Source organism: Oncorhynchus masou, chromosome 24 (assembly GCF_036934945.1).
Source record: "Oncorhynchus masou masou isolate Uvic2021 chromosome 24, UVic_Omas_1.1, whole genome shotgun sequence".
Taxonomy (NCBI): Eukaryota; Metazoa; Chordata; class Actinopteri; order Salmoniformes; family Salmonidae; genus Oncorhynchus; species Oncorhynchus masou.
This window is the reverse complement of record NC_088235.1, coordinates 64,478,825-64,493,711: the sequence shown is the minus strand read 5'-3', so window position 1 is coordinate 64,493,711 and position 14,887 is coordinate 64,478,825. Positions and strand designations below refer to the sequence as shown.

At 40.7% G+C, this 14,887-nt stretch overlaps 1 protein-coding gene across 2 annotated transcripts in view; it reads right to left on the bottom strand.

Annotated features, from left to right (window-relative positions):
* Positions 1-13,377, bottom strand: part of pik3ap1 (phosphoinositide-3-kinase adaptor protein 1) — a 29,730-nt gene extending 16,353 nt beyond the window's left edge. The window contains exons 1-9 of one of the 2 annotated variants that reach the window (XM_064934539.1): positions 13,081-13,377; positions 11,915-12,340; positions 11,164-11,393; positions 7,125-7,269; positions 6,757-6,899; positions 5,821-5,953; positions 1,124-1,320; positions 739-925; positions 576-647 (exon numbers count right to left, since the gene is read on the bottom strand). In XM_064934539.1, the coding sequence (XP_064790611.1) occupies positions 576-647; positions 739-925; positions 1,124-1,320; positions 5,821-5,953; positions 6,757-6,899; positions 7,125-7,269; positions 11,164-11,393; positions 11,915-12,340; positions 13,081-13,135 (1,588 nt within the window). In that variant the 5' untranslated portion in view covers positions 13,136-13,377. The remainder of the gene's footprint in view (positions 1-575; positions 648-738; positions 926-1,123; positions 1,321-5,820; positions 5,954-6,756; positions 6,900-7,124; positions 7,270-11,163; positions 11,394-11,914; positions 12,341-13,080) is intronic. The other variant, XM_064934540.1, reaches the window with a different exon arrangement.
* Between the last annotated feature and the right edge of the window lie 1,510 nt (positions 13,378-14,887).

The following is a 14,887-nucleotide window of genomic DNA, read 5'->3' as shown; positions in this document are numbered from 1 at the left end:
AGGTCATTGTCTAGTGAGGATCAAGGGAAACATGAACGGAGCAAAGTACAGAGAGATCCTTGATGAAAACCTGCTCAGGACCTCAGACTGGGGCGAAGGTTCACCTTCCAACAGGACAATGACCCTAAGCACACAGCCAAGACAACGCAGAACTGGCTTCGGGACAAGTTTTTGAATGTCCTTGAGTGGCCTAGCCAGAGCCCGGACTTGAACCCGATTTGATACAGGTGTGCAAAGCTTGGAGCGTCATACCCAAGAAGACTCAATGTTGTAATCTCTGTCAAAAGTGCTTCAACAAGTACAGAGTAAATCTGAATAACTACGTAAATGTGATATTTCAGTTTTTTTATTTGCAAAATTGTCTAAAAATCTATTTTTACTTTGTCATTATAGGGCATTGTGTATAGATTGATGAGAAAAAAACCCATTTCATCCATTTTAGAATAAGGCAAAATGTGGAAAAAGTCAAGGATTCTGAATACTTTTCAAATGCACTGTTTATCGATATCAAATGATATCAATATCATATTGAATAATCGATATTGGTTTCCACCATTAGTATTTTGTCAATTTACCTTGAAAGAATTTTCTAAGTATGATTTCTTCTGGGTTATGCGACTCTCCTAATGCCTTCTCCATGTCCTCATCTGAGGGAAATAAATATTTAAAGATAATAGTAATCCATCATCATCGTCATCATCATCAAAGGGAAATGGTACTTCATGTAATTAATCATACAAAGGTCTTCCATGTAGTCTGGGCTTAACCCCATCATGGACTCATAGATGTCTTCTTGGCACCCGGGGTTTAGGGAATATTTCATGATGATATCTCGAGAGGAGTTGGAAGTGGACTCGTACACATCCTCATCTTCTTCAGCCGAGATGGACTCTTTGATATGAGACTTCAGCATGTCAGCCGTCTCCTACGTACAAGATATCGTGCACATTGTCTTAGTCTTCACTAAAGATATGATTTCACAAAGATACCACAATAAGATTTACCGGTGGCTATTATTCAAAATCATTGTTGTGCAATCCAGAGCAATTCTCAAAATCGAGATCACACTAGAGAGATACAAGATAAACACATCACTGAATGAATATACTAACAATGGACTTACCACAAAGTCGTCCATGAACTGTCTCAGGTCAGAGAAGCCGCTCCTCTCTGCCAGTGTATTTGGGTAGTCTCCATTCTTATTCATCACGCTGTAGGCCTGCAAGGCACCTGGACACTGTAGCAGGACTGTGGTAAGCTTCTTCAGCCCATACTTTGCAGCAAAATGAAGCAGAGTGGGAAGCTCCTGCTTTCGCTGATCTGAGTGACAAAAACAGACAAATGTGATCTATTCCACTTGTTATGAACGTTCTTGAAGACTCAAAACCTTCAGGATATAAGTTGAACTTGATAAAAAAATAAATGTTCCCAATTCACCTAGAACACAGAATGTATTGACCTTTTGGACCTTGGATCATATCCCTGGATGTCAACGTAACTCAATGGGGATAAGATTCTTGGACTCTTAGATAAAAAAAATCATTTCATGGCATTTCTGAATGTCCAGATAACATTTTTGGATGTGCCAGATAAAAGCAGGTTACAGCAGATGAATGGTAGTTCATCAGTCATATGAAAAAAATCACATTTTTGCAACTTATTTTTCTTGAAGTGTCCCATTTCTCCAATTTCATAACCATAACTGTCTGCTTTAGGATGGATTTATATCCAGTGGGGAGAACAAGTATTTGATACACTGCCGATTTTGCAGGTTTTCCTACTTACAAAGCATGTAGAGGTCTGTAATTTTTATCATAGGTACACTTCAACTGTGAGAGACAGAATCTAAAACAAAAATCCAGAAAATCACATTGTATGATTTTTAAGTAATTAATTTGCATTTAATTGCATGACAGATACAAGTATTTGATCCCCTACCAACCAGTAAGAATTCCGGCTCTCACAAACCTGTTAGTTTTTCTTTAAGAAGCCCTCCTGTTCTCCACTCATTACCTGTATTAACTGCACCTGTTTGAACTCGTTACCTGTATAAAAGACACCTGCACACATACTCAATCAAACAGACTCCAACCTCTCCACAATGGCCAAGACCAGAGAGCTGTGTAAGGACATCAGGGATAAAATTGTAGACCTGCACAAGGCTGGGATGGGCTACAGGACAATAGGCAAGCAGCTTGGTGAGAAGGCAACAACTGTTGGCACAATTATTAGAAAATGGAAGAAGTTCAAGATGGCGGTCAATCACCCTCGGTCTGGGGCTCCATGCAAGATCTCACCTCGTGGGGCATCAATGATCATGAGGAAGGTGAGGGATCAGCCCAGAACTACACGGCAGGACCTGGTCAATGGCCTGAAGAGAGCTGGAACCACAGACTCAAAGAAAACCATTAGTAACACACTACGCCGTCATGGATTAAAATCCTGCAGCGCACGCAAGGTCCCCCTGCTCAAGCCAGCGCATGTCCAGGCCCGTCTGAAGTTTGCCAATGACCATCTGGATGATCCAGAGGAGGAATGGGAGAAGGTCATGTGGTCTGATGAGACAAAAATAGAGCTTCTTGGTCTAAACTCCACTCGCCGTGTTTGGAGGAAGAAGAAGCATGAGTACAACCCCAAGAACACCATCCCAACCATGAAGCATGGAGGTGGAAACATCAGTCTTTGGGGATGCTTTTCTGCAAAGGGGACAGGATGACTGCACCGTATTGAGGGGAGGATGGATGGGGCCATGTATCGCGAGATCTTGACCAACAACCTCCTTCCCTCAGTAAGAGCATTGAAGGTGGGTCGTGGCTGGATCTTCCAGCATGACAACGACCCGAAACACACAGCCAGGGCAACTAAGGAGTGGCTCCGTAAGAAGCATCTCAAGGTCCTGGAGTAGCCTAGCCAGTCTCCAGACCTGAACCCAATAGAAACTCTTTGGAGGGAGCTGAAAGTCTGTATTGCCCAGCGACAGCCCCGAAACCTGAAGGATCTGGAGAAAGTCTGTATGGAGGAGTGGGCCAAAATCCCTGCTGCAGTGTGTGCAATCCTGGTCAAGAACTACAGGAAACGTATGATCTCTTTGTTATTGCAAACAAAGGTTTCTGTACCAAATATTAAGTTCTGCTTTTCTGATGTATCAAATACTTATGTCATGCAATAAAATGCAAATTAATTACATAAAAATCATACAATGTGATTTTCTCTCACAGTTTAAGTGTACCTATGATAAAAATTACAGACCTCTACATGCTTTGTAAGTAGGAAAACCTGCAAAGTCGCCAGTGTGTCAAATACTTAATCTCCCCACTGTACATCCGACTATGAACTAAGATGACTGTCAGAGTAAATGTAATGTCACAATCTGTAATTAATATAAGGCATAATCTGTAAAAGTTCCTGTAATTAAATGGTAATGCCAAAGAAATAAGAAAATAACTTATACATGGCTTTTGGGCTTGCTTACTACAAATGTATTAAACTGTTATAACCCAAATTGAACGTTTGTTTTTCTTCAGTCTTTATGTTTTAGTGTCTTTTGATTCCCAATATATAGGGAATTTCAATCAACCCCCCTATTTTTAAATGGAATTGACACCAACTCTGCTTAGAGCCACTGTCTGTATTTTTTCCCCATTAAAAAAAAGCAAAAACAGTTGCGCTTTTCTGAAATAATTCCATATTTCTTCTAAAATAAATTGAAATTAAAATAATAAAATGTCTCCACTCATTGTTATCGGATTTCAACATTGCAGAGCAAATTACATTTTTGTTAACTTAAGTTATAAAAACAAATAGCATGAACAAAATGACTAGCCAAGATAACTGCCAACAAATGCTTCTTGTTGAGCTTGTTGCATCTTTCTACTGGAAATTTGGGCCACTCTCCAGCAGCAAACATATCTAATTATTCAATGTTTGAGGGGTGCCCTCCACCAACTGTTGTTTTCAGCTCTCGCCATAGGTCATGTATGTGATTCAGATCTAGACTCTTGCTGACCACTCCAGAACAGTCCAGCGTTTCTTTTTTTAACAATTCCAGCATGCTTTTGATGTGTTTTGGGGGTTATTATCCTGCTGGAAGACCCACAACCTTCAACAGAGACAGTTTGCAGACATGGGTTGAACATTGACACTCCGAAACAACTTTTTACGTTGCTGCTACTCTCTGTCTATCATATATGCATAATCTATTTAACTATACATTAATGTACATACTACCTCAATTGGCCTGACCAACCAGTGCTCCCGCACATTGGCTAACCGGGCAATCTGCATTTTGTCCCGCCACCCACCAACCCCTCTTTTACGCTACTGCTACTCTCTGTTCATCATATATGCATAGTCACTTTAACCATATCTACATAACTATGCCAGTGTCTGTATGTAGTCTCTCTACTTTTATAGCCTCACCACTGTATATAACCTATCTTTTTACTGTTGATTTATTTCTTTACTTACCTATTGTTCACCTTATACTTTTTTGCACTATTGGTTAGAGCCTGTAAGTAAGCATTTCACTGTAAGATCTACTACACCTGTTGTATTCAGCGCACGTGACAAATACACTTTGATTTGATAATCTGCTGATTTCATGATGTCTTGCACACATTCAAGGCTTCCAGTACCAGAGGCAGCAAAGCAATGCCACAGCATTATCGAACCTCCCCCATGTTTGATTGTAGGGTAGGTGTTCTTTTCTTTGAATGCTTCGTTTTGTTGTTGGTAAACAAATCATAGAAAGACTCCACTGCTGAAGGAGACAGAAGAAAGCCTGATTGAACTCAAAACCCCACCCAAAACAAGCCTAAATCCTGGGGAACATGTTCTGTGGACCAACGAAATGAAATTAGAGCTCTTTGGAAATACAGATCAGTGCTGTGTTTACTGACAGACAAATGAAGCATTAAAATAAAATAACAACCTCCCTACAGTCAAATATGGCGAGGTTTGATAATGCTGTGGGGTTGCTTTGCTGCCTCTGGTACTGGGAGCCTTGAATGCGTGCAAGATATCATGAAATCAGCAGATTATCAGGTGTTTTGGAGTCCAATGTTCAACCCGGTGTCCAAAAACTGGGTCCCCATTGAAGGTTATGGGTTTTCCAGCAAGAAAACGACCCCAAACGCACATCAGAAAGCACCCAGAAATGATTCAGTAAGAGATGCTTGACTGTTTTGGAGTGTCCATCGAATCACATCCAAAACTTATGGCGAGATCTGAAAACAGCAGTTGGAGGGCACCCATTAAACATTGAAGAATTAGAGCAGTTTGTTGCTAAAAGGGGGGCCAAATTGCCAGTAGAAAGCTGCAGTTAACAAGACGCATTTGTCCGTATTTATCTTGGCCAAAGGCTGTTCAACCAATTACTAGCTCCTGGGTGGCAATAATATTGCAATGCCATTTATCTTTATTTTCTCAATTAAAATAGTAAACTTAAGTTTAAAAAAATGTAATGTGGAAAATCCAATTACAAGATCTGATGGCCAAATGTTTAAATGTCAACTTATTTTATAAGAAATAGGGGAAAGCGCAATGGTGCCAATATATTTGGCCGCAACTATCACTTGATTTGAAATAATATGATTAAAAAAATGCCTAACTGAGATTAGTTGAATTGTTTGAGGAACTCCCTTTACTCTCTTGTGAAAAATCTACAACAATGTAGTGTAACTATTCACTAGAAACTAGCTAGCACATGGTTTTTCCTTACAACAAAAACGCGCAATAGCAGTTTCAATAGAACTCTTAAGTGTGTAGACAAGCAAATGTATCATTCCATTATATTTTCTGGTCAAAATGTAAAGCACTTACATGCAGCCATATTGTCTTTCTCAATCTGTCTGATTCCAAACACATGAATTCCACTTGCAGGAATCCTGCCTTTTAACGAGTCTGTCAGCATATTGTCAAGTGACTCTGTGGCATTGGATGTGATATTGAATGCCTAGAAACATAGAAATGAACAACACACTATTGAAGGAAATAGAATATGTTCTAAAGAATTTAAATATAAATGTTTTTTTAGGTTTCCTTGAAGCTTTAGCCTGTGTGAAATGCAATGCAGCCTCCAATGAAATATTTAGACATTTGACATAACTGCAGGCAACAGGAGATGGCCTCTTAAGCCCTTTTAATTACAGCGTATTCGCCATATGTTAGCTTTTAGTCAAACTGCACAAAAACGAAACCGAAACTTAAGTTTAGGCAGTAATTCCAACTGGTTCAGGTTAAGGTTTGGGATAGGGTTAAAACACAAAATGTGTGCTTATCACTGGGATGGAAGCCCCGATGCTTGGGGCCGCATCCCCAGCACCTTAGCTTGTTGCAAGCCTAGTAAATGGTAACAGGGACTCGCATTTGTGGCACAAATCCCATTCAAGTCATTGTACCGATATTAGCGTTTTTCATACATCATGTTCAAATCATCTAAAAGTGATTTTGTTGAGCTTCACAATGATTTTGAGATACTTTCGGATGATTTGGACAAAATTCTAATATCGGCACCAGGACTTGGATTTGGCACAAATGATAAAATGTTAGAATTTGGAAACAGTGCCATAGAAACTTAAACAAAGCATGGATTACTGTCAAACCTTGTCCATACACTGCTTACAGGGTTAAGAAACCAATATGTCATTTTGTATTTTGGGTGAACTGTCCCTTTCAAAATCAATTATTTAGAGGTGTTGAAAACAGAGTTTGTCAGTCTTCAGTATTCTGTTTTCACTCTATACTGAGCACTCTCACCTGACACATAAAGTCCATGGGAGCAGCTGCAAGTTCAAGGTAACGACTGACTTCCCCCATGGCTGTGTAGTATGTTACAGGCCTCAAACAGACTGGTGAGTCGTTGCCATGCAGAGTGAGTGACACCTCTCCTGCTGGCATATCTGGTAAAGATAACATTTATCTGGGTTAGCATTCTTTATCTACTGTACAGAATAGTGGCTGGCAGATCACTTCATGTTATTCACATTGGTCAAAGAAATGTCCACAATAAGAATGTAATAGTGAAATAGAATAATAAGTGAAAGTGAAACAGAAGACTGGGTAAGCGGTCTAAATTTTTCTCTATAGCTTTGCGATCGAAAGTCTCTAAAGGTTAGCCTACTTACCAGGCGCATTAACACTGATGGTGTATTCATTCTCCAAAATCCCTAAAACCCGTTTTGCAGCTGAATCTTTAGAGGAAAACTCCACCTCCATTTTCAATTGGTTGTCCAGTTTATTTGAAAAGATTATGAAAATAGTTGCATGGTCCTGTAAAACATGTACAGTCATCATGGAGACATCAGATACTGGAAGCAATTGTATTCTAGGCTTAATAGGAGTTGGCTCAAAAAAAACTGCACTTGCAAATAAAGTTGTCCTGGGCTGATTATAATTTTCGTGTAATTTAAGAGTGCGCCTCGATATGAATCAAGAAATAATCAGACAAATTCACACACCAAAAATGATAGTAACAAAGAGGCATGGTTGTCCAACACCATACACTCCAACAACTGTTACACTTATGACAGTATCATGTACATTGCCTTCAGAAAGTATTCTTCCCCCTTGACCTTGTTTGCTTTGCAGCCGGAATTAAAAATGTATATAAAAAAAAAAATCTCACCCATCTACACACAATACCCAATAATGACAAAGTGAAAACATGTTTTAGAAATGTTTTCAAATTTATTGAAAATGAAATACAGAAATATCTCATTTACATAAGTATTCACAACCTTGAGACCTTTTAGAATCACATTTGGCAGCGATTACAGCTGTGAGTCTTTCTAGGTAAGCCTCTAAGAGCTTTGCACACCTGGATTGTACAATATTCCTACAAAAATTCTTCCAGCTCTGTCAAGTTGCTTGTTGATCGTTGCTAGACAGACATTTTCAAGTCTTACAGCCCCACCTGCTCCCGCCTTTGTGCAAGGAGGAGCAGGAGAGCACTGCCAGAGCCCTGCAAAATGACCTCCAGCAGGCCAAAAATGTGCATGTGTCTGCTCAAACAGTCAGAAACAGACTCCATGAGGGTGGTATGAGGGCCCGACGTCCACAGGTGGGGGTTGTGCTTACAGCCCAACACCGTGCAGGACGTTTGGCATTTGCCAGAGAACACCAAGATTGGCAAATTCGCCACTGGCGCCCTGTGCACTTCACAGATGAAAGCAGGTTCACACTGAGCACGTGACAGACAGTCTGGAGACGCCGTGGAGAGCGTTCTGCTGCCTGCAACATCCTCCAGCATGACCGGTTTGGTGGTGGGTCAGTCATGGCGTGGGGTGGCATTTCTTTGGGGGGCCGCACAGCCCTCCATCGCCAGAGGTAGCCTGACTGCCATTAGGTACCGAGATGAGATCCTCAGACCCCTAGTGAGACCATATGCTGGTGCGGTTGGCCCTGGTTTCCTCCTAATGCAAGACAATGCTAGACCTCATGTGGCTGGAGTGTGTCAGCAGTTCCTGCAAGAGGAAGGCATTGATGCTATGGACTGGCCCGCATGTTCCCCAGACCTGAATCCAATTGAGCACATCTGGGACATCATGTCTCGCTCCATCCACCAATGTCACATTGCACCACAGACTGTCCAGGAGTTGGCGGATGCTTTAGTCCAGGTCTGGGAGGAGATCCCTTAGGAGACCATCCACCACCTCATCAGGAGCATGCCCATGCATTGTAGGGAGATCATACAGGCACGTGGAGGCCACACACACTACTGAGCCTCATTTTGACTTGTTTTAAGGACATTGCATCAAAGTTGGATCAGCCTGTAGTGTGGTTTTCCACTTCAATTTTGAGTCTGACTCCAAATCCAGACCTCCATGGGTTGATAAATTTGATTTCCATTGATAAAATTTGTGTGATTTTGTTGTCAGCACATTCAACTATGTAAAGAAAAAAGTATTTAATAAGAATATTTCATTCATTCAGGTCTAGGATGTGTTATTGTAGTGTTCCCTTAATTTTATGGAGCAGTGTATTTACATTAGAAGTGTCCATCCAAGAAGTCTCAATGTCATTAGCCACAGATAAAATGACGTCAAATCAAGTTATATTTACTGTTGCTTTGATTAGACTGATGTCAAAATCATACTTTCACAATATTAGCTAGCAAGCTAGACAAGCAGTCGGGGTCTGGGTTTAAGGATTTATAAGATCACTGATGTCATGATTCAACCTAGTTTTTTTATAGTTCCCTGTTGTCTTGAAAGCACCATAAATCCAGAGAATGTAGTAAGTTGTTTGTAGACCATCACCCTACGAATTTGGTCTCTCTCCCCCACAGAAGTTAGCCTAATGTTCTGACTTGGTGGTGCACATGTAGTCTATAGCCTGTTTTAGAGAAATGTCATAATCAAATATTGTAAGCCCTTTCATTGTCTGCTTATATGCCCCTGTTATTTATCCTACAGTTCTGACTTACATCTGAACATCACACCTGTGGGACAGGTACAGGATGGCAATAACAACTGCCCGAGTTACACCGGGAATGCACAAACCCTCCATCAGTGCTCAGACTGTCCGCAATAGGCTGAGAGAGGCTGGACTGAGGGCTTGTAGGCCTATGGTAAGGCAGGTCCTCACCAGACATCAGACAACAACGTCACCTATGGGCACAAACCCACCGTCGCTGGACCAGACAGGACTGGCAAAAAGTGCTCTTCACTGACGAGTAGCGGTTTTGTATCATCAGAGGTGATGGTCGGATTCGCGTTTATCGTCGAAGGAATGAGCGTTACACTGAGGCCTGTACCCTGGAGCGGGATTGATTTGGAGGTGGAGGGTCCGTCATGGTCTGGGGCGGTATGTCACAGCATCGGACTGAGCTTGTTTTCATTGCAGGCAATCTCAACGCTGTGCGTTACAGGGAAGACAGCCTCCTCCCTCATGTGGTACCCTTCCTGCAGGCTTATCCTGACATGACCCTCCAGCATGACAATGCCACCAGCCATACTGCTTGTTCTGTGTGTGATTTCTTGCAAGACAGGAATGTCAGTGTTCTGCCATGACTAGCGAATAGTCCGGATCTCAATCCTATTGAGCACGTCTGGGACCTGTTGGATCGGAGGGTGAGAGCTAGGGCCATTCCCCCCAGAAATGTCTGGGAACTTGCAGGTGCCTTAGTGGAAGAGTGGGGTAACATCTCACAGCAAGAACTGGCAAATCTGGTGCAGTCCATGAGGATGAGATGCACTGCAGTACTTAACTTAATGCAGCTGGTGGCCACACCAGATACTGACTGTTACTTTTGATTTTGACCTCCCCCTTTGTTCAGGGACACTTTATTCCATTTCTGTTAGTCACATGTCTGTGGAACTTCAGTTCAGTTTATGTCTCAGTTGTTGGATCTTGTTATGTCCATACAAATATTTACACATGTTAAGTTTGCTGAAAATAAATGCAGTTGACAGTGAGAGGATGTTTCTTTTTTTGCTGAGTTCATGGTTTATGTTCAGACTGTTGTTGTACATGTTTGCTGTGTACTATGTAATAGATTATTTTCATTTTCTTGGCACTTTGCCCAGTCATATTTAAGGTTAGAACTACCTTTCTAGGCGTTCTTATGCTTCTAGCTTGGAGTAAACAATGTTGATAAGATATCTACAGTATTTCACTTTGTAATGTGTATAGTATTGCTTACTAGATGTTGTCCAATCAATGTTGTAACCACACCCTCTTCTAAATAGGGCTGATTGGAAAAAGCTGTTTAAAAGAGGACATTGTATTATCATTTCTTTGTACTCCCTGATGAAGGCCATGCAGCTGAAACGCAGATTTTTAAAACTTTGTTTCTATTGAACATGCCATACAAATAAAGTCATTTTAATTAATTATATGAAGAGTGCCTTGGTCCTCCTTACTTTCTGATAACCAATTTACCCCTTTTACCAAAGAGCACCTTCTGTCTACCAAAATCTACTATTGTGTACCTTAGCAGCGCTTCCCTTCCTCCTCTTTTTCTTCTACAAGTTCATCCATTTAAAATTCAGTCTGCAAAACAACAAATGTGGAGAAAATCAAGAGTTCTGAACACCTTCTAAAGGCACTGTACCTGTTATGTCCCATTCATCTTTCCTTATGCTGTGCTGTCCAGAAGAAATCTTTGAACTTTGTTCAGTGCCATTACAGCCTTGTCTATATAGTATGTTAAGCAATTCTTACCCCACATAGAACTCTGTTTGGTTGTACAGTGAGGCAGGCGGGATGTGTGGGGCTCGTTGCCTGGTTTGTGTGGACCTCTGTTCTCACATTGTCACTTTCATCCTGGACACACTCTGGTTCTGTCACTGACTCATCCTCTGTCCCCTCAGCTTTGGGGTTCTGGACCACAGGGATTTTTGCTTCTGTTGTTGCCATAGCTTCCACATCATGTCCAGCCTCTTCTGTATTACCTTTTGAATACAAAGTCAAAATAAAAACCTATCGGTAGGTCTCAGTTGAAAATTGTGAAATGGGTGAGTTTAATGAACTAAGAGTTTAGCCTGTAAGTTCTAGATGGTATGTAATTCTCTGAGTATAATTCAATAATGGTTACATGCACTTTAAACAGAGCAACAAAAATCCAAACGTAAACCTATGTCTGAATGTTATGAGAATCTGGCTGTGTCTGGCTCCTGAGTGGCGCAGTGGTCTAAGGCTCTGCAGCTCAGTGCTAGAGGCGTCACTGCGGACACCCTAGTTCGAATACAGGCTGTTTCACAACCGGCTGTGATTGGGAGTCCCATAGGGCAGTGCACAATTGGCCCAGCGTTGTCTGGGTTTGGCCGTGTAAGCCGAATTTGCCCTCAACTGACTTGCCTTGTTAAATAAAGACTAAAAAATAAAAATAATAATAATATAAATAATATACTTTAATAATAAAATAAATAATATACTTTCCCCAAACTTTATAAGGGTATTATAGTGAACATACTGTCAGCAATGGATTGTAGAATGGTGGAGATGTAAAGAGCAGGTTCATCTTCAGGATAAAGTTTTCTCCAGCTCTGCCAGTCCTCAAACCATTCAGTCGATATGTCATCCTCTGATATTCCACACAACAGCACCACCACTCTGTGTGGAGGGTGTAGGAGTCTCTGAAAAGTGCCCAGGACTTCAGGGTCATCTAGAATGTCTAGGAATGTGGCTGTCAGTAGCAGCACAATGCATTTACTATTATGGAAAATGTTGAGGTCACATCCATGTAGCTGATCAGCACAGTCAACTGCATACAATACGATAGACCTCTTGGGAAACTTCCGTGAAGACTTCAAGATTTTTTGCAGATACATTGCCCATTCCTGAGCCTCGCTAGAATGGACAATCAACAGCTCACACGTGGAGTGGAATCCAGACATTGCTGGAAGACAAATGATGGGATCTATTTTATCAATGAATTATTAAAAGATCTATAACTTTGATAAACATAACTGTACTTAATAGGCGTCCTGTTTGAGATGTCAACACTGAGTACAATCAATAGGGAGCTGAGCAAACATTGACCAGAGTAATTTGTTGCAACTCATGACCATACTTCATCAAGCCAAGTTCATCCCTGTAAACCTAAGAGTTAAAGAAACAGCATAAGTATGGCTTCTTTATTGTCAGAAACCACTACATTCATACAATTTAGAAACACGTGTAATTTGTTTGAACCAACATTATTATCCGCAATCATAAATGTGCTTCAATCATAATGTACAGAAATGGTTTTGCAAAACTTTTGCTGAGATGACATGCAGAAACATGTCACCAATGCTAACTAACTACAGGAAGAGTAAAACACTAACTTCCTTATTTTGAAAGCAGATCTGTAAATGGTTTACATTCAGTCAAACTACAAAAAAAGCCATTTTAACAGATTCTTGAAACATTTTTAGGTATATGTCATATTTAAGTTTCTCAAAGAAAACATGAATTAAAAACAAACCCTTCTTTCTTCCCCGCTGAATTGTTGATTGACCAACAATAGGTTCTACAGTGTGCAGTGAGTGCTTATAGTATTGGTTTGTACAATTAGAAACATTTGTATGTTGTTGTCAGGCTAACATCGGACAAAAAAAGAAAGACATTTAAGACGTCAACATGTTCACTTCTTACCCGTTTCTGAAGACGAGACAACTCTATCCATTGTGAAGTTTGAGAACAGTTGCATCAACTCACCCCACAGCACAAAACATCTGTCCTTGTCAATGGCTGTCCTCACTTTTTGGAGTTAAGCCGTTCTTTCTTTCCTGCTGAATTTAGGCTCTTCGCATGAACAGCTTTCACGAACTAACCCCCTATTAATAGAAACAGTTTCCTGATGTTGAGTGGCACGGTGTCACTTCCTAAAACAGTTACAGCAGTGAGACATTCCCCTGAGAGGAGTGTGAAACAAATGCAGACTGTATCCTGTAGTAATTTGTGTAGATATGAACTAGTGCTTGCGACATGAGTCATCTCTTCTCACAAAGTTTGGTTTGTACCAACAAAACCTAAAACAAACCTCAAGTCAAAACAATAACGATAGAGCAAACATACGAAGACCACAAGTGGAAGTATATTTGACACCACCAATAACACACACACTCACACACACACACACACACACACACACACACACACACACACACACACACACACACACACACACACACACACACACACACACACACACACACACACACACACATGCACACCTGATAGTTGTCACACGTTCCTTTTTTCACTTCCTCACAGATTAAAATTAGTACTTATCAATGTTAACCGGAAAATGCAACAAAAAGCATGTCAGAGACTGAGGGCTCATGCAAGTTGACGGTATAGATGTCTTGTGGTTCCCCATCACTTACATATTAGACCAAAAGATGGCCTCATCAAACAGCCTATTCAGTAAGCATTTATAAAAAATGAAAAAAGTTTGTATTTCTACAGTTATGTGACTATATCGCCATGCACAAAGTATTCACGGCTAAAGCACATTATAACACTCATAAGCACGTCTAAGAAGAACCTCTCCCTCAATGTAATCAAGACAAAGGAGATTGTGGACCAAAGGAAAAGGAAGACCGAGCACGCCCCCATTCTTATCGATGGGACTGTAGTGAAGCAGGTTGAGATCTTCAAGATCTCCAGGCGGTGTCAGAGAAAGGCCCTACAAATTGTCAGACTCCAGCCACCCTAGTCATAAACTGTTCTCTCTGCTACCCACAGCACGTTTCGAAGTGCCACGTCTAGGTCCAAGAGTCTTCTAAACAGCTTTAACCCCCAAGCCATAAGACTCCTGATCATCTAACCAAATAAAACTTGATTTGATTTTGATTTGATTTCCAGAACTTTATAGTGTATACATTGATACATGCCCAGAATAGGGCTAGTGATGCCACCAGAGGGCAGCACATCGTTACTGAATACAAACACTAACTCCAGCTCCAACTCCACACACTTATTGATCAAAATCCAATTCGAGAGTTATATGAGACTGATACTTCCACTAGTTTTTAAACTTATCTAAAAATTAAATCAGTTGGTGCTCCAGCCATGAAATCATACTGCACTTCTCTTTTCCGTTTAATAACAGATTGTGTGTGTGTGTGTGTGTGTGTGTGTGTGTGTGTGTGTGTGTGTGTGTGTGTGTGTGTGTGTGTGTGTGTGTGTGTGTGTGTACACTACCAGTCAAAAGTTTGGACGCACCTACTCATTCAATGGTTTTTCTTTATTTTTACTATTTTCAACATTGCAGAATTATAGTGGAAACATCAAAACTATGAAATAACACATATGGAATCATGTAGTAATAAAAAAATGGTTAAACAAATCAAACTATATTTTACATTTGAGATTCTTCAAAGTAGCCACCTTTTGCATATTCTTGGCATTCTCTCAACCAGCTTCATGAGGAATGTTTTGGCTGAATGCTGAAGGA